Source organism: Doryrhamphus excisus, linkage group LG13, assembly GCF_037039965.1.
Source record: "Doryrhamphus excisus strain RoL-2023G ecotype Guam linkage group LG13, RoL_Dexc_Guam_v1.1, whole genome shotgun sequence".
Classification (NCBI taxonomy): domain Eukaryota; kingdom Metazoa; phylum Chordata; class Actinopteri; order Syngnathiformes; family Syngnathidae; genus Doryrhamphus; species Doryrhamphus excisus.
This window is the reverse complement of record NC_136369.1, coordinates 9,898,506-9,918,541: the sequence shown is the minus strand read 5'-3', so window position 1 is coordinate 9,918,541 and position 20,036 is coordinate 9,898,506. Positions and strand designations below refer to the sequence as shown.

Here is a 20,036-nt window from a genome sequence, read left to right as displayed (position 1 = left end):
TTGGGGAGAACATGCAAACTCCAAACAGAGATGCCCAAACAGGGATTCGAATCGAGATCTCGCCAATATCCTGATTGCGTGGCCATAATGCTAACCGCTAGGAAAATTGGTCATTGTGCTCTATCCTCCTGCCTGGTTTGTGTTACAAAGAATTTATTCCAGACAACAAATACTGTGCATATTCAGTATAAAACTTTACAACTGTCAGCTAGCCAACATATTGGTAACATGGTCAATTATTTTGAGGCTAGAAAGAATTCATTAGGCCCAATCAAAACATCCTTACTGTGTGTCTAACATAGCTAGTTAAACAATAGCCTACCAAAATATTCATTCATTGCCATACTCCTCGTGGGAACTAAAACCACTTCCTCTTCTGTCAGAATTGAACAGCGTCATAATTCCTTCATCACACATGTTGTCGGCCTCTCGCTCTTTTTTGTTGCCCATTGAAACTCATTGATGATCGTGGATTTTTTGACACTGCTCCACGCCGTATGGCGTGCAAATGTTGCTCGTCGTATGCAGACAGTTTTGTTAAAGGATTTCTATCAGTCATCCACGTCTCCCACTCAACTCTGATGTCGATTGGCTGCTGATGTCAAAAACTCTTTTGTGTCGCCAGGAATCACAGCTGAAATGGAGTCTGTCCTCTTGATGGGTACTTTCACTTCTGCCTGGAAGTGTTTATTTTTGTATTGCCATCCACTTAAAAATGAGCATTGGTGAAAGCTTTTGTGCAGATGCTATTTATTCTCTTGTGTCCAGTTGTTTTCAGATTGACGTACGAGTCACTTTTCTTGTTAGCAGTTCTAGTGAGAAGCCAGCCAAACATCAAAGATGCCACATCCATTTTTATGATGTCATCTGGTCCCATGGAATTAATTCTTGGCTATCTTTGAGTCCAAAACCGGATGTTTTTAACTGTTTTCATGTAGTTGGGAGTTGCTGATACAAAGTCTTGCATGCCGTCATGGACAGTCCTTCTTGTGTCATAAATCTGAGACACCGCAATGGTCTACCTATAAAATCTTCTATGTTCTTTTCAGTGCCGGTTGTTTTGGCTTTTAGTAGGATCTGCACAGCGGAAACACCTCGTCTTTCTGCTCTCTGTGTATTCAACGAGTCTTTGAGCACGTTTTTGTAGTTCAGGCCATCTGTTTTTCTTACACTGAAAGCTTTGATAGTCTTTTTGCATTGCGTCAGCTTTTCATGTTACCGTCTCCAACGTCTCACCATACATTCATTGATGTTAAGCTTCTGTGAAGCACAATAGTTTGCTTCTTTGACAGCTAAATCGATGGCTCCATCATATGCATTTCTTCCTGTGTTTTCCATGATGCAAACATTTAGCCACATTTTTGTAAGTTTTTTAGAGACTAGTACATGCAATTAGAGCATAGTTTGAGCAATCAAATGCCATGTCAAGAAAGAGAATTCAAATTTCAACAAGCTTTCGCACTGTAAATGACGTAAATGATGTCACATCAGCCTAAATATGTAAAATCGAGAAATGTCATGCAGGCTGTGTAAGAGTTTTTAAAGTCGAGGCACATATCTCAAATCACACATGTCCTTCGAAAGAGGTAAAGCGTAGTGGCTCGTCGCTGACAATTTCCTGGTGTTAATGACAAAGAATTGTAGGAGGAAAGATGCACAAAGAGAACCTTTATCCCCTTCTGAAGGGCACAAGTGATTTCAAGCTTTAATGAGGAGAGTTGCACAAAAGGTGTAGAGATGACAAAGGATGCGGCAAGTAAACATGACCCTCCTACTAAATTCTGCCTCTGCATACCCCCTCTTGGGAATAAACAAAGCGAGAGACAAAGCCATACACAACCTTTCCTCTTTCAAATGGAAAATGTCAGTGTGATGTGCCAGCTTCTGATGCATCCTAATGAGAAAACGTGTCCCCCCCCCACGTCCCCTCTCCAAAACCACAGTGGACCTACAGTGATGGACCAAGCCTGGTATCACTTGCTTGGTAGCTGGCAAGAGAACATTTGGAAATAATTTCCATGTAAGCAATGGAAAAGAGACATCTGTGAAAACAAAGGACATGCTCATGCGTGATGAGTGCTCAGTCTGGCCACGCACAAGCATGTCAAACCACAATAGCGATGATGCACATTTATTTACACAGTGACACACACATTCTGGCCTGGCGTGCTCTATGTGCAAACTTTCTTGTGTACCTCCATCCATCAGTCAGATTTTGAAACAACGGTGACCATGGGAAATGCTTGCAAATCAAAATAATCTGGTCCAGGTCCTGGTCTTTATTGTACCATTTTTAACTGTGATATAAGTAAGACAATAGCTCGCCCAATATTTAAAACAATAAAACATTCATTCATTCATTTTCTACCACTTTTCCTCACGAGAGTCGCGGGGGTGCTGGAGCCTATCCCAGCTGTCTTCGGGCCAGAGGCGGGGTACACCCTGGACTGGTGGCCAGCCAATCACAGGGCACATATAGACAAACAACCATTCACACTCACATTCATACCTATGGACAATTTGGAGTCGCCAATTAGCCTAGCATGTTTTTGGAATGTGGGAGGAAACCGGAGTACCCGGAGAAAACCCACGCATGCACAGGGAGAACATGCAAACTCAATTCCACGAGGGTGGAATTGAACCCTGGTCTCCTAGCTGTGAGGTCTGCGTGCTAACCACTCGACCGCCGTGCTGCCCAACAATAAAACACAAACATTCATTAATTCATTTTCTGCCGCTTTTCCTCACGAGGGTCGCGGGGGTGCTGGAGCCTATCCCAGCTGTCTTCGGGCCAGAGGTGGGGTACACCCTGGACTGGTGGCCAGCCAATCACAGGGCACATATAGACAAACAACCATTCACACTCACATTCATACCTATGGACAATTTGGAGTCGCCAATTAACCTCGCATGTTTTTGGAATGTGGGAGGAAACCGGAGTACCCGGAGAAAACCCACGCATGCACGGGGAGAACATGCAAACTCCACACAGAGATGGCCGAGGGTGGAATTGAACCCTGGTCTCCTAGCACGCTAACCACTCGACCGCCGTGCTGCTCAACAATAAAACACTAACAATAAATTTAAAATTCTGAAGAGATGCCATGCATGACGGACAGCTGCCAGTCCAGTGCGACCTGAGCCTCCCCCAGTCACTCTTTACTAGTCTTTCTTGCACGCTGTCTAAAATTGTAAAGTGAATGAGAAATGTAACGGTTATTGATGTTACACAGCAAGGCATTCAAAAAGCTTTAAAATAGTTCTCGGTCCAAGAAATGAAAAAACAGTCACAATGAGCAGCCTTTGATTCCTTTGCAGGAGAGGCGTTTGGGGAAAGTATTACTGACAGCATGTGGATGATTTTCTGCATGAAAACGGCTGATTTCTAAAATACTTGATCCTTTTTGTATGGCAGGAAGAAATAAATATATATTTACTATGATGTTCAGAGGAATGATGATCAGACTGTAGTCTACCTCAAGGTCTTGTCCTCTTGACTGCACCCAAGTGTTTGATGTCAATACTTTAGATGCAGAATGACACAGACTGAGAATGAATTGTAAGTGTCTGCTTTTATTGAGGCCGCATAGTAAGATCAGGCTTGTTTTAAACATATGTCTGATGTCAAGCTGATACAGCCATCTTTTTATCTCTTGACATCCGTTTAGCTTTGTTGTTAGCATGCTGCAACAGTATTGTAAGAACAGGTATATTCAATGCCCTTTTCCAGGAAATGGCTACATTGTGGCATGTTTTCATTAATATAGTTCTTTTGGATTTTGATTTCATCACTATAGGCCATGTTTGGAACTCAGCCAGAGTGACCATTTAAGAATTCTTATGTTTTTGTAACGGGGCGGCATGGCGGTCGAGTGGTTGGCGTGCAGACCTCACAGCTAGGAGACCAGGGTTCAATTCCACCCTCGGCCATCTCTGTGTGGAGTTTGCATGTTCTCCCCGTGCATGCGTGGGTTTTCTCCGGGTACTCCGGTTTCCTCCCACATTCCAAAAACATGCTAGGTTAATTGGTGACTCCAAATTGTCCATAGGTTTGAATGTGAGTGTGAATGGTTGTTTGTCTATATGTGCCCTGTGATTGGCTGGCGACCAGTCCAGGGTGTACCCCGCCTCTCTCCCAAAGACAGCTGGGATAGGCTCCAGCACCCCAGCGACCCTCGTAAGGATAAGCGGTAGAAAATGAATGAATGAATGACTATCCAACGTAAAAAAAAATAGTTGGTTTTGCTTTGTGTTTCACTTGTGTTGTGATGCTTTTGTGATGATAACCATAGATCAGTGGATTGGGATTTGCTTAGAACAGTATAGTACAACTTTTCTATTTCTCTGTCAATGCATTATACGTCCGGCATGCATGCTTTTTCAAAGTTTTTCAAAATTCAAAGTTTCACTGTATAGCATTAACACTTTTTCACCTCATCATATGCTAAACAGTATTGACTTACAGCTTTATATAGTCTGATTTTCACACAAAATGTGCCATTATATACACTTCTGATCAAAGACCGACTGATAAATTGTAAATAGGGGGGTCTATGTAGAGCTTCAAAACGCAACAAGAAATGGGAGTGAGAAAACAAAAAACTGAGTAAGCAATTTATTGTAAACAACCAACTGAAATGGGCTGTTTATAAGATGATCAAAAGTTTAAGGCGATGGCTCATAAAAACCTAAAACACTAAAATGAAAACGATATTTTGAAAAAAAGCACTCATTAGTGAGTAGCTCATAAATAAAAAAATAAGTTTGGGCATGTTGATACCAGTGTTGATACCAGGCTATTGGGAATGTTGGTAAAGATGGCTTCACAGAGGTCATCCACTGTCTGGAACTGATGTGTTTCCTTTACCATTCATCCTCAAATGTTTTCAATTGGATTTGGATTAGGGGGACATGCAAGATGGTCCAAAAGAATGACGTTATTCGTCTGGAAGAAGTCAGGCCAGCATTATGAATTGCAGCTTTGTCCTGTTGAAAAACCTAGTCATTACCACACAGACAAGGACCTTCAGTCAACCTGAATATTTTCCAAATACATTTCCAGTGTGAGCTACATTTTGATCATTTTCAATATTACAACCTCTACAAGTCTGAAAGGTTCTGTTTCAAGTCTATTACAACAACTGCTGTCTCAGGCTTGCAAGGTTGCACCACTGTTGCAAGTTCCTAACATGCCATGACCACTGGTGCTGTAGTTACTGAGGGGTTTTGCTGTCTTGTTTAATAAACCAGCTGGAGTGGTGGAGCAGCCCATTTAAAATGTAGGTGGCAGCTGATGGTGATGGCGTTGAACACATCTGTGCTACAGTTTTTCTCACGAAAGGCACAGGTGTCATCATACAACTACATAAATACTAAATGGTATTAATATCTGTGCCATTTTCCAGCAAAGGAGTATGTGCATGTTCCCTAAGCTGCAGAGACACTAAAAATGGCAAGTCCTAAAATAAACGACATCTGCAGCATATGCTATTTGGAAAATGCAATATTTTGCAATGAAAGTAGTGTATTTTGCAGTTGTTTTAGAGCTATTAATGAGGTAAAGGCATATTATTTTCCATGCTTTTTTATTTCAGAGGGTTTTATTGCACATTATGATGTTATTGAATGTATTTATTTTATTATTCTCTAATCTCTATTGTATTCAAATCCTCAAATCTATTCTCTTCTTATCCTCATTAGGCGTGTGGGGGTATGCTGGAGCCTATCTCAGCTCACTTCGGGCGAGAGGTGGGGTACACCCTGGACTGGTCGCCAGCCAATCACAGGGCACATATAGACAAACAACCATTCACACTCACATTCATACCTATGGACAATTTGGAGTCGCTAATTAACCTAGCATGTTTTTGGAATGTGGGAGGAAACCGGAGTACCCGGAGAAAACCCACGCATGCACGGGGAGAACATGCAAACTCCACACAGAGATGGCCGAGGGTGGAATTGAACCCTGGTCTCCTAGCTGTGAGGTCTGCGCACTAACCACTCGCCCACCGTGCCCAGATCCTATTTTTACTTTTTATTATTTATTCACTACATTGATTTGTTAAAGAGTTTTGTTGCTCTTTATCATTCATCATAATACATAAAAAGTGCATGCAAAGGATAAATACTAATCCCAAGATGAAATGCCAAATAAAGAAATGAATACAGGACAGTAATACAGGTTAATACATCACAGCATATCACTGCAATCCCCAGATACCATGCAAATATACCACCCCCTCAGGGCTCTTAGTATCCGGGGTGTTGGATCATTACTTCAAATGTTTCTGTATGAGACAAGACAAGACAAACCCAGTAAAAAAAAAAAAACATTTTTAGTCAGATTCCATTCAGCATGAACTTGTACTAGCAGAAAGTGTTTGATGAAAGAGTGTTATCTCCAAGGTGTATGACATGATAATAATAGTTGGCCTTTGAAATGCAAAACAGTTGCATTTCTACAGACAGAGGGGAATGAATAAATATTGTTTGTGGAAATCTTATTTTGTAGGTTAAAATGTATTCAGCTAGAAACTTTTATGGATCAAGCAGGTTCTGTTGTGCTTTTCTAATTGTTGACTGTGATGGTTTTCTTGTTGCTTTTGGGTGTATAATTGCTTGTGCATGCAGTGGAAGCACACTGACTGCTATTACAAACAGGCATGCACACACATAGTACATACACTAATTTCCGCTCCAGGTGTTGCCGGTGTCAAATCGAGTTAAGATTTAGGACGTCGCATGGAGCGGCGGGCCGATGGTCTTTGGAGTTTAGGCCTTTCAAGCAAGTAAAAGAGAATGAGTATAAACATGTCTGACAACATGTAATTGTCAAAGCAGTGGATCTTAACTGGAGGGTCGGACACATTATTTGACCGTAGGTCTATCATTGTAGCAAATACTGTTGACTTTCAGAGACAACATTGCAAAGCCTAATAGCAATATAGTATAATAGCATCCGTATCTAATTTTGTGGTCACTTTTTTGTCATTTTATACCTCGGTTCTTAATAATATGCCTAGAAATGTAGTGTATTTGTGAAATGTGAGTCCCAGGGTGAGACTTGTTCTCCATCCAACCCTGTCTTCTGCATCTGTCTCTCTCACACCAACTCCCCTCATGTCCTCCTTCACTACATCCATGAACCTACTCTTTGGTCTTCCTGTACGCCGCAGCATCCTTCTACCAATATATTCACTCAATCTCTCCCCTGGACATGTCCCAACCATCTCAGTCTGGCCTCTCTGACTTTATCTCCAAGGCCTCTAACATACGTAATGTAAACATAAACATAATGTCCCTTTGATGTACTCATTCCTGATCCTATCCATCCTGGTCACTCCCAATGCTTGCACCCCATTGAGATATATACATATAATAATGAGTGCAAAGAAGTGAAGCATGATAAAAAATACTGTAGTAATGAGCAATGTAATCCTTAACCTTTTAATGCCACTACTCTTAGTGTGGATCAATGAGGCTCACGCGTCCCTGGAGGCCTCCACTTGTACCTCCTGTATTATAAATGATTCATTTTGTAAGCCCCGAAAACTAATTCTGAATGTATTCATGCAAAAGACTTTATTTGAACAATTACAGTTTTTATACAGTTTTGCACTATGACCCATTGATCATTGCACTAAAATTAATATATCTGCAATATGTCTGCTCCTGCATATGCTCCTGTGCAATACTATGTGTATATTTTGGATATCTTGTATATATCTTGTTAAATTGTCTTTTTTTTACTCTACTTTTATATACTTTTTTTTAACTTGACTACTGCACTGAAAGGAGAAGCTCTCCAATCTCGTTGTACATCTTGTATAATGACAATAAAGGCCATTCCATTCCAGTTTTAAGGGCTACTGCTCATTCTTAAGTGTTTATCCACAATGCTTTACATTAATTACGAATGAAAAACATACATTGAAGAAACACTACATCATGTGATCAATTTGGAAAAGGCATAGTATGTTTTTACAAAGTCTAGTGTAGAGTACAAGCCGATGCACACCGGGCCTCTTCCACTGCCTTTGTAGCAGTCTCAAAAGGATTCAAGTATCCTCAGTGCAGGTACCGCAAAGTGGGTAAAGTAAAAGCATAGTTTGACCAGTAAAACCATTATCCCCAAAGCTTGCTATTTTCCAGTCTGCTGAATACACACAAACAAGACACGCAGACAACTTGTATAACTTTGTTGTGTTTTCCATCTCACATGTGGCCTAAAAACCTCTTAAGTTATAATTTGCAACTTTTATGTACCTATTATGATACTTATGTATTTTTTCCTGTACTTTCATAATGTATTCATGAACTCTGTAGTGCTTTGTAAGCCACTGTCAAACACAACGTGTGGGTAATGTTAACACGGCTCTCAGTTTTAAGACGATTACAATAATACATATCGTAAAAAGATGATAAATGCAGGGAGAAGCCACATCCACCTGCCGTTAAAAGATGTTTATTACTTCTGTCAGGTGGTGACTTATTCTCCCAGCATAACCTCAATCTGTCAGCAGTATTGTGGACCGTTAAAGCTTTGTCATAAAATTGCTCCTTTATACACTCAATAAGCCACGGGGATTAACAGATGATTCCAGGGACTTTTCTTTTTTATTTCAATTCCTTTCTTATCTGAACATTTAAATGAACAATATAACATTATGCCATTATCTCCGACGAGGAGCTCAGCTTCTCTCCTTTTGCTTTTTGCCACAGAAAATGATAGGCAGTTAGTCGTTTTTTGAATTAATGACTCACAAGATTGTCGCCATTTCCAACTTGAATACAATTGATTTCTGGTGTAAATTATCAACCTGTGGGATTCACGATAGTTTATATTATAGGTGTGAAATTTTGCCTCTGTTTTATTGGTATTCCCAAACCATTTGCCTTGAGGTTAGCCTCCTGACTGTTAAACATCTCTGAGGTGCATTTAAATCTTTAAATCTCGGAAGTGGTATAGTATCGTGAGCAGATGCCTCCAATGTTTAATGGAGATGCTGTGTATTAGTATGGGCTTACACATGCACATTTGGTAAACATTTGTCTGCTATATAAATAAATACAGCAGAATCTTTAAGGACATGAGCCAATATTTTCAGGATGTTTTTGCATTACTGTTAAAAAGCTATTCAACCATTGAATAGCGGTCAAAACATAACCTTGCTTGGTTATTGAAAAAATTGCAATACAGCAGTTATTCCTTATAAAAGAGTTCAGTTTATGTGTGACTGAACAGCCAAATTGCTTTTCCAAAAAAAAAAAAAGAAAAAAAATCCATAAATTTCTTTTCAACTTGTTGGATGCAACCTAAAGGAACACAGGCCCAGCGCAGCGACGCTGTGCTCATTTGCAAGCCTTCACTTTCCAACTCTAGAAGCACCAGAGCAAGGCGGTTTTCAAACTGAAGTTGACGCGCACATAAAACGATCAGGCGTACGTGCTGGGGGTTTTTCATTTTCTTTCCTCTGGAGGTCAAAGTGTCAGACCAGCCGCAGAAGCAACCACTGGCTGCTTGTAGAGATTGAATCTTTTGTTCAAGGGCACTTAGGCTTGCCGTCAAGAGTATGAACTCCCGGTCTGCTTTAAGATGAGTCTGTCCATGTTTCATCTGATTACAGGAAAAAAAAAAACATTTATCACAGCGGATGTATTAGTCCCATCACTGTGTTTTATTCCATATGTATTCACCATGTGAACAGATTGGTGATCTAGACAAACATTCATGCTATTTGTCTTCTTGTGTCTCAGAGGCTCCAGGGCGAGGGGAAGATGAGCAAGCAGACACATCCTTCTCTGACTCGTCTCTCTTTGCTCACTGGGGTCAGGAGCTCAGTGCTGACAATCGACGGGTGGCGCTCAAGATGTTCCAGTACTATGGCTACAACAGCTACCTCAGTGACCGTCTCCCATTAGACCGGCCAATACCAGATCTCAGGCCTACTGGGTAAGAAGCAATTTCAATAAATTGTTTAGTACACACTCAAAGGGGATTTTATTGTGCTTTTTCCACTTTTCCGACCCATAAATGTTGTTACAATGTTGTATTCATGTGTCAGATAATGAGGTTTGTAGATAAAGAAGCTTTGGATGGCTCTGCATGCTCGTTTTGTTCCAATGCAATGCAATCTGGACTTCCTTATATGGGCTGCAGTTCTCGCAGCCATCACATAAGTGGTAGCGGTACCCAGTGTTTGCCATACATTCATGTATTTGTATCTGGTGGCCAGCTACTAATACATTCAAGGTGCCGCAAATGGATATGGTGCCAAGTTGTAGGTGGCGGTATGCATCGTAACTCCACTCCCGAATTTCCACACAGTACGCATTAAAAGTGAAAGAGAGGAAGGATTTCTGACACTGTAATCAAATGCAAGCGGTCATGAAAGGCAAAGCAGGAGCAGTCATCTAGACTGAAAAGAGTACCTCCACAAGCCTGCAGTCCAGCTTTTGACTAACAGAAGACAACGACTTTTACAAAGAGCGCTAAACTCATCACACAGCAACTCAACACTCAAAAGGTAGCTAGGAAATAGACATAACATGTACCAATATAAGATTAAAATCTAAAACAGTAGTGTCTTTAAATACGTCACTGTACTTGGTACCACCTTGTTTCAGATGAGCAGTACGTTTTTGGTCACATAAATTTAGTATTGTGGAGCAAGACAGACCTTTCTCAAGGAAGCATTAAAAGTGAAAGAAAGGAAGGGTTTCTTGTGTCATGCACTGACACTGTAATCAAATGCAAGCGGTCATAAAAGGCAAAGTGTTAATCGCAGGAGCAGTCATCTAGACTGAAAAGGGTACCTCCACAAGCCTGCAGTCCAGCTTTTGACAAACAGAAGACAAAGACTGTAGACAAGGAGTAGTAAGGAGGAGGTCAATACTCAATAAAATAGTCTGACTCAATGTGTCATTTTACAAAGAGCATTAAACTCATCACACAGTAACTCAACACTCACAAAGGTAGCTAGGAAATAGACATTGCATGTACCAATATGAGATTAAAATCTAAAACAGTAGTGTCTTTAAATACGTCACTGTACTTGGTACCACCTCGTTTCAACTGATGAGTACGTTTTTGGTCACATAAATTTAGTATTGTGGAGCAAAACAGACCTTTCTCAAGGAAAAACAAATACTAAATGTCCTCCATTATTTCCCTTGGCCTTTTTTGTTGACCTGACCGTGTGTCACACTACTATGATGTCATATTTCTTATCTCGTTATATACTCTTATCGTTATATTTTGAATTTGAAAAAAAAAATTGAGCAAAATTTAAGTTCCTGGTTCAGTCAAAACCTTTCTTGTAAGTCAAGGAGACAAAAATAACCTCAAATTGCCATCTTTGTTAGCAATTACGGACACTGCTGAGCTTGACTTTCATGGTAACATGACCAAGGTTACAGGAGGCTACGAGGGGCTGCCCTGGCGCTAAAATTGACACAGTTTAAAGGTCCTAGGGATGTTTTTTTACACTTCACATCATTACACTCCTCCAGACCACCCACTGCCAGCAACACACATTCTGTCCGTTCATACAAAATAGTTTCGGGGGATACATTAATCACACGTTTGGCCTTCACATTGTCCTAACATATCTTCAAAGATGTACCCAGGCAATGACATTACGTAAACACAACAGGCTGTTTGCTTGGATGAACAATGTGATGTGATTGTGTCTAATACAATAGCGACATGTGATGAAAATAGCTTCTTTGCTGGAAGAGGGACACAACAACCTTAATAACTTATATCATCTTATTTTCATCACGATTTTAAAGGCTCTTAGAATTGCAGCATGTATTCCAATGCAATTAATGTGCTGGAAAAAAATGCAAAGTATCTGCATTTTATTTGTCCTCCGCAGGTGTGGCAACCTCACTTATCCTTTAAACCTCCCACAAGTGAGCATCGTGTTCATTTTTGTGAACGAAGCTTTGTCTGTCATCCTGAGGTCCATTCACTCTGCCATCAGCAAGACACCCTCCCACCTTCTCAAAGAGATCATTCTGGTGGACGACAACAGCAATAACGGTAATCAGCAAGCCTTTTAGCATCCGACACTTTATTTTTTCCTACATTTGAATATTCTCCACACATTGCTAAGCAACTGTGAAAACACAAATGTGCTTTGCCTTTCTAGCTTTTGACAGTCCTAAATACTACCTCCATGTTTTGTAATGTAAATGCCGGTAGATGACTCATGTGTGGGTACCTGTATGTTCTCAATTTTTTTCCTTATATGTTGCCATATTCTTCTGAAACACATTTTTTTTCAATTTCAGGTCATATTGAATAATGTCATGTCAAGTTTATTTATCTAGCTCTTCATCACAAAAAGAGTCTCAAAGGGCTTTAATGGAAGAATGTTGTTTTTGTAACGTTAATGTCTGTTCTTGTATATTTAAAAAGTGTGAAATCATGCTTCTTGGAGACAAACACAGCTCATTAACATTAAAGCTGCAGACACACAAAATGTCTTGTTCCAAATAGGGCTTACTAAAAGCTGGGGCTAGGACTATTTTCATAGTTGAATATGGTTTGTTCGATATTGCCAACACTATTGGAGAACCATCTATCCATTTTCTATACTGCTCATCTTCATTAAGGTCACAGGAGTATGCTGGAGCCTATCCCAGCTGACTTCAGGCAGGAGGCAGGGTACACCCTGGACTGTTCGCCAGTCCACACAGAGATGCCTAAGAGGCGATTCGAACTCAGGTCTTCCAGATCTCCTTACTGTGTGGCCAACATGCTAACCATTCGGCCACCATGCGGCTAGTAGAAGGTGGCAGATGATCACTCTAATAGCTTTTGCCTGGCAATCAGAAACCCATTTTGACTCAACACCCTAAGTTTGTCAAACCATACAATGTACTCAATGTTATGTGCAGTTCAGTACTTCAAAACAAAAAACAGCTCATTCATTTTCTACCACATTTCCTCACGAGAGTCGCGGGGGTGCTGGAGCCTATCCCAGCTGTCTTCGGGCGAGAGGCGGGGTACACCCTGGACTGGTCGCCAGCCAATCAGAGAAAACGTATAAACAAACAACCATTCACACTCACATTCATACCTATGGACAATTTGGAGTTGCCAATTAACCTAGCATGTTTTTGGAATGTGGGAGGAAACCGGAGTACCGGGAGAAAACCCACACATGCACGGGGAGAACATGCAAACTCCACACAGAGATGGCCGAGGGTGGAATTGAACCCTGGTCTCCTCGCTTTGAGGTCTGCGCACTAACCACTCGACCGCCGTGCCGCCCGAAAAAACAGCTCTTTTGTGAAAAAGTTATTTATTTATAGGAAAAACAGTTTAAAAAGTATTTGTATGTAATACAAGTGAGACAGCTTTTAGATATTATCAAGATGGTGACTAGTGGCCCTAAGAGGAGGATGTTTACCCAAGTCAATAATGCAAAACGTGCAGGCTGGCCTGCTGGAGAAGAATGCTAATCAGTGTGATGCTATGGTAAAGGGGACGTATTTCTGGCCCTTTTTATTGAGTTGTGGACTCCTATAGAGCAGCTACACACGATAACCAGCACAGAAAGCTTTCTAGAAGCCAGCTGTATTTTTTTTTATTATTTCCTGCTTCCTGTGAAAACGGTCTGTTTTAATGTATTCCAACACACATAATGGCCACATAAACGGTATAGGAGTTGATCATAAACAGTGATTTATCTTTTAAAAATGTCCGCTTTTCGAGTGGTTAGTGCGCAGACATACAAACATACAACTATATGTGTTGGATCCTGAATCCAGTTTCTTAAAAAAAGAAGTTACTTCAAGACGTCTGTCTATGGTAAGTAGCTTTAGCATTTTAGGTTTTCTACTACATAAGTAACATGTAATGTGATCATTACCACTCTCTATAACGCTACACAGACAAACCACTTTTGTTCCATTACGTACACAAAATAAACACTGTTAAACATGGATAAATACGGCAATCTGTGACATAATAAATCGCCAGTGTTAGAACACCCTTTGAAACCAAGCGTTGAGCCATCCCAAACAGAGAAACCTAATTTTCTGAAACATTGGTATTGTTTAACACGAGAATACACCATTCTAACTACATTTATAGGTAGGAAAAGTGGAAAAAGCACAACAGGTCCTCTTTAAGATGCTAGAATGACAATGATCACAGGTCTCCACTACCCGTAAGCATTATCACATTGCATCCCAAGAACATGCATTTTGGATCTTTTAATTGGCAGCCGGGGCGGCACGGCGGACAAGTGGTTAGCACGCAAACCTCACAGCTAGGAGGACCAGGGTTCGATTCCACCCTCTCTGTGTGGAGTTTGCATGTTCTCCTCGTGCATGCGTGGGTTTTCTCCGGGTACTCCGGTTTCCTCCCACATTCCAAAAACATGCTAGGTTAATTGGCGACTCCAAATTGTCCATAGGTATGAATGTGAGTGTGAATGGTTGTTTGTCTATATGTGCCCTGTGATTGGCTGGCGACCAGTCCAGGGTGTACCCCACCTCTCGCCCGAAGACAGCTGGGATAGGCTCCAGCCCCACCCCCCGCGACCCTTGTGAGGAAAAGCGGTAGAAAATGAATGAATGAATGAATAATTGGCAGCCAGGGAGCTGCCTCCTTCAGCCCTTCCACAAAGCCAAGTCACAATTTGACATTTTGCTGATGGCATTTCACTTTGTTTACTGCCCATGTTGTTCTTGTTGTGGATCATATCTCCCCAAAATGCCATTAGCCCACTGACCCACGATGTAGCCGACATTGTCGAAAGGAGGTCATCATTCACGGCTCACCTATCATTCATCTGCTGCTTCACATTAGTCAACCACCAGTGTCACATCTCACCTCTTAGAGACATTAGCATGCAGGAGAACATGTAGCCACCACAGGGAAAGGGGAAGGCCAAATAGACCTAGCTCATTTCTCCTTAATTAGATAACCTCCCAAGCTGTGGCCTGAAAAGTCTAATCTGTGTGAAACTTTTATCCTATCATATGAGGTATGATTCCACAAGTCACCATCTCTATTCATTCCAATGTGTCAATGTGAGTGTGAAATGAAAGTGTTATCTCTTCAATGTGGTGCCTCATCCCCTATTGGTGCTGCACTCATGTTCACTGATGATGACAACACTCACACTGGATCATCCTCGTCTTAACATGTTTGTTGGGGTTCGAGTCTGGCTCCTTCGACGCGTACACCACACACGTCAAAGCACGTTTACAGACATTGCTTTGTACACAAGGAACAGAACATGTCCTTCACTAAGCTGTTTGCAGAGTTAGAAGCACTGAATTGTCCAGAATGAGGCAACCACTGATTGATTACTGTAATTAAAGGACGTCTATTCATGTTCCCGTCTCTTCAACGTGTCAGTCATTGTTAACAGAGTTAGAATCATAAATGAAAGCTGCTACCAGTCATTATGTTCAGAATCACATTTGTATATTGTGTAAATAACTGATCCTCTCAACTCAAAGGTGAATTAAAAGGTTTCTTATGTGTAGAGGTTAATGTCAGGGATGGGCATAAGAACCTATTTTTTTAATAATTAACTCTGTCGATATCTCTGTGTGGAATTTGCATGTTCTCCCTGTGCATGCGTGGGTTTTCTCCAGGTGTTCCGTTTTCCTCCCACATTCCAAAATTCGACTCCAAATTGTCCATAGATATGAATGTGAGTGTGAATGGTTGTTTGTCTATATGTGCCCTGTGATTGGCTGGCGACCAGTCCAGGATGTACCCTGCCTCTCACCCAAACACAGCTGGGATAGGCTCCAGCTCCCCCCGCGACCCTCGTGAGGATAAGCAGTAGAAAATGAATGAATGAATGAATTCTGTCGATTGTACAGGTTGGTTGATTGAACTGAGATGTTTTATATACTGTATATGTCTTAATTATTGATAGGCATTATATAGAATTGCATACGTATTGTACAGTGGATCCTCCGTGGCACAAATCAGTAAAAATTAACAAATATTTGATAATAGAGTCAGATGGGGGAGGCTGCACCATACCCTGCGATCCTACTGAGGATAAGTGGCATAGAAAACGGATGCTAATCGCAGGACACATATAAACAATCATTCACAGTCACATTCATACCAATTTGTATACCAATTAACCTAGCATGTTTCTGGAATGTGAGAGGAAACCAGAGTACCCGGACAAAAACCCACGCACGCACGGCGAGAACATGCAAACTCCACACAGAGATCCCCAAGCGGAGAATCGAGCCCAGGTCTTTCCAATCTCCTGACTGTGTGGCCTACATGCTAACCTACTCAGCTACCCTGCGGCCTGGTTGTCAAATCAATGATGTCAATGATTTGGGTGAATATTAAGGATCACATCACCATGACAACAAGGAAATGGAGGATATAACTCACTAACAAAGAACTGTGCAGTTTAAAGGATTACATTCAATAGCATTTGACATCGCTACCACATAGCAAGAGCCTGCTCAACATGAAGTACCGGAATTAGAACCCATGTATCTAAAATCAGTGACACTCACAGTACAACACAAAAGCTGGAAGGGTAGGAAAACAAATGTATTAGCGATTGATGGGTAACAGAGAGGGGGTAAAATTAAATAATCTTAGCTGCTTCTTAATCCTTTTCAGACATTTGGAATTGTGAATTGTAACATGAAGTGGTTCAATGTAATACTTGTAAACAATGTAAACTGTAACCATAACCAAAGAAGAAGATCCACGATGCCGCAACTCCTTAGTGTAAACCAGGGGTCTCAAACTTAATTTACTTGGGGGCCACTGGAGCTAGGGTCTGGGCGAGACTGGGCCGCATCAAAACAAACAAACAAAAAAAAATTATTAAAAACCGAAAAATGAATAAACTTTGCTTTGGTTTCGATTTTCTACAAGAAAAGCTCTGATAAAACATTCCATTGTTCTCAAATATCTTAATTTTTATTTTTCTGCACAAAATAAGATGAAAAATAAATAAACAAATTAAGAATAAAGAAAATCAACCAATCAGTAATAAATAAATAAATATAATAATAATAATAAAACAGCAAATAATAAAAACTTAAGAAACCACATATAGTTGGTGGGTAGACAAATTATTTTTTTCAGATTAAAATTAACAAAGCATTATTAGAGCCCTGTAGACATGACAAAACACGACTATAGTCACATTTATACTCTTTTTATTTACAACATATTGCGCAACTGCAGGGTCTTGAGACACATGCTAACTCGCAAACTAGAGAGCTAGCGACCTAAACGGTAGCCTTCAAGTTATTTCCTTTAAACTTCAATAGCCCAAAACTTACCACTTCCACACGGATAGGGAGGTTAACTATTAATAGTTATTTAACCTTTAACATGAACATTAATCAAACGTAATAATTTTTTCTGGGTACATGATACCATACAGCATCCATATCAAACGTGTTTGCAACCCCTGGTGTAAACTATGTATTTGTGTCCAAGGTCTTTGCTTGGATATCAATAGATAAAAATGTCTTTTCCCTGCACCTACGTGTTACGTATACATATATAGAAAAAGCGGCGAGCCAGTTCAACCAATGTTATTTTGTTTGTCACTCACTGATGTAAAAGGTGTGATTGGATTTCCCTCATGAATACAGGTGCCTGTTGCTCAGCTCAATCCCACAGCCCAATGCCTTCCGTCACCGCGTCCGCAGTTTATCATTAGTAAAAGATTGACGACTGTTGGCCAGCAGCTATTCCTGTTTTAATCAACTGTGCTTCATTATGATTTGTTGTGAGACATTGCGTAGCCATCCTTCTTATTTTCTTACAGATTGTCTTCATTACTGGCAGATGGGAAATGATTATAGTTACAGAAATCTGTTGGCGGCTTTGGTGCAAATGAATGACTACAGTAGCTTTCTTATAAGTTGAATATAATAAACATAAAAGGCTATCAAAGCTGTTTTCTGACAGCCTTGCATTATTTACACTTTGTCTTACTTTGTCTGCCAACCTGACTGCGGAGGAGTATTGATCACTATTTCTTGGTTAGTTAGTTAGCAGGATGATGTGAAAACAGTTATAATCTATTTCCATGAAACTTTATTCAAGGGTGACACATTAATGATGGGGGGTGTTTTGGTGAGGATCTGGGTAATTGGGTTACAGTAGACTTTATTCAATCATTTATTTGTCCTATATTGGTCCTGACCAAAATGTTTCCAATGGGGGCTGCATACTGAAAAATTTAATGATGCAGGGGGAGCTACTTTGGTATTTTTATTTTGTAAAAAGGCAAAAAATAAAAATGGAATTAGAATATCCTTTGTTTGTTGTGGTTAATTGATTCCAGACCCGACTGAATTTCCATGAAGTAGGATTCCTTATTGACAAAACAAATATTTTTGTAGCCTAGAAAGCCTGTTATATACATTTCATATCATTATTAGAGCCACCCTAGTCATGAAATAACAGCCCTATAGTCACCTTTACACTCGTATTACCCAATATGGTAGGCATAATAAAAGTAAATAAGACATAAGTAAGATTTGTACTCGTGTGTATTGCTAAATATGTGTTCCCTCGGGGAGTCGAGGGGCAGGCGGGCAGGAAGTTGAGCTGCAACAGTAGCTAGTGATTATTGTGCCTGTTTATATTATTATTATTATTGTGTCCCTAATTGAAAACCGGCAATAAAAATATGTTGTTTTGGCAATCAAGTCTGGTGTGCGTCTCTCTCTCACATAACATTACAGTAACTGCTGAAACCAGTGTAGAATACTACATATCACTCACAGTGTCATTGAATGCATCTTTTGTATTTGTGTTTTAGTTAATTTAGTCATGTTTACTCTTGAAAATGCTAAATTTAGTCTCAAAACCATATATAAACCTATATATACAAACATACACAAAATAAAATTTAGTTTAAAAACAAACACTTTGTGTTAGTAGGGTTATTACTATCAACATTTCAGTGTTTTCAGCTTTTTCTTTCTACAATATGCCCTTTTGCTTTTTTTATCTTCACTTTTATTTCTAAGATGTGCCACACTTTGGACACGCTCGCTTTATGCAAACCATTTTAGCTCCCATTTTTTCGTCATAGCCTTCGTGCCTACTTGCTAATGACCAGAAGCTTGTATTAGTATTAGTGCACTTCATGGGCATGCAGTGCTGGTTAGCATCTGTTTGAGTTGATGAGCAATGTGGCACTAAAGTATGAAATAATGTTCCAAAACGTAATCAAAATTCTCTGAAACCCAAACAGTTTGATCACGCCATTTACATTAATCTGTTTACTAATAAAACACATACAAATGACACATATGACAGTATAAAACGTGCCTCAAATGAAACCCCCCTTAATGCTGCACATGATGGAGATGAAGTGTTGTGCACTGTTTTCATGTGACAGAATTTTTTTTACAATACATCAAGAATTTAATTATAGTAGAACCTTCTTGCTCATGAGCAGTCTTTAAAATGATGATGACTGGACTAGGTTGGCTTTATTTGTCTTTTCATTATGCACAGAGGGATTCTTTATTTCACTAATTGGAATTTACTGGTTTATTAAGAAAACTAAAAGCCATATTGCAAGAATTTCTCTACTTAAGCAGTGCAGGTCATGACTCATCATCTAGTGTATAGTGTTTAGCCTCAAGAAAAATTAAGCGTTGCAGACAGTCTTCAGTCCTGCAATGGAGTAATCTGAGATGTTGGATTTCTTCCAATAAAGTGATGCCCACTGGAGGAGAACGTAGCAACATCATGTGGTTGGAGGTTTATCCACTAACAGTTTTCGCCTGACTTCATACGCAATCGTCAAAAACGTTGTGAGATACTGAAATGTGTGTATGTGTGTGTTTTGCAGAAGAGTTGAAGGAGAAGCTGGATGATTTTGTGTCAGAGACTAACAGCCAACGTCCGGGATTCATCAAGATGGTGCGGCATTCCAAGCAGGAAGGCTTGATCCGGTCCAGAGTGAGCGGGTGGCGAGCTGCCACTGCACCAGTTGTTGCTCTTTTCGACGCCCATGTGGAGTTCAATGTTGGCTGGT

The 20,036-nt window shown here is 40.3% G+C and overlaps 1 protein-coding gene across 1 annotated transcript in view; it reads left to right on the top strand.

Annotated features, from left to right (window-relative positions):
* Nucleotides 1–20,036, top strand: part of galnt18b (UDP-N-acetyl-alpha-D-galactosamine:polypeptide N-acetylgalactosaminyltransferase 18b) — a 69,761-nt gene that overhangs the window by 26,080 nt on the left and 23,645 nt on the right. The window contains exons 2-4 of the mRNA XM_058089791.2: nucleotides 9,760–9,955; nucleotides 11,883–12,049; nucleotides 19,851–20,034. Coding sequence (XP_057945774.2) covers nucleotides 9,760–9,955; nucleotides 11,883–12,049; nucleotides 19,851–20,034 — 547 coding nt within the window. The remainder of the gene's footprint in view (nucleotides 1–9,759; nucleotides 9,956–11,882; nucleotides 12,050–19,850; nucleotides 20,035–20,036) is intronic.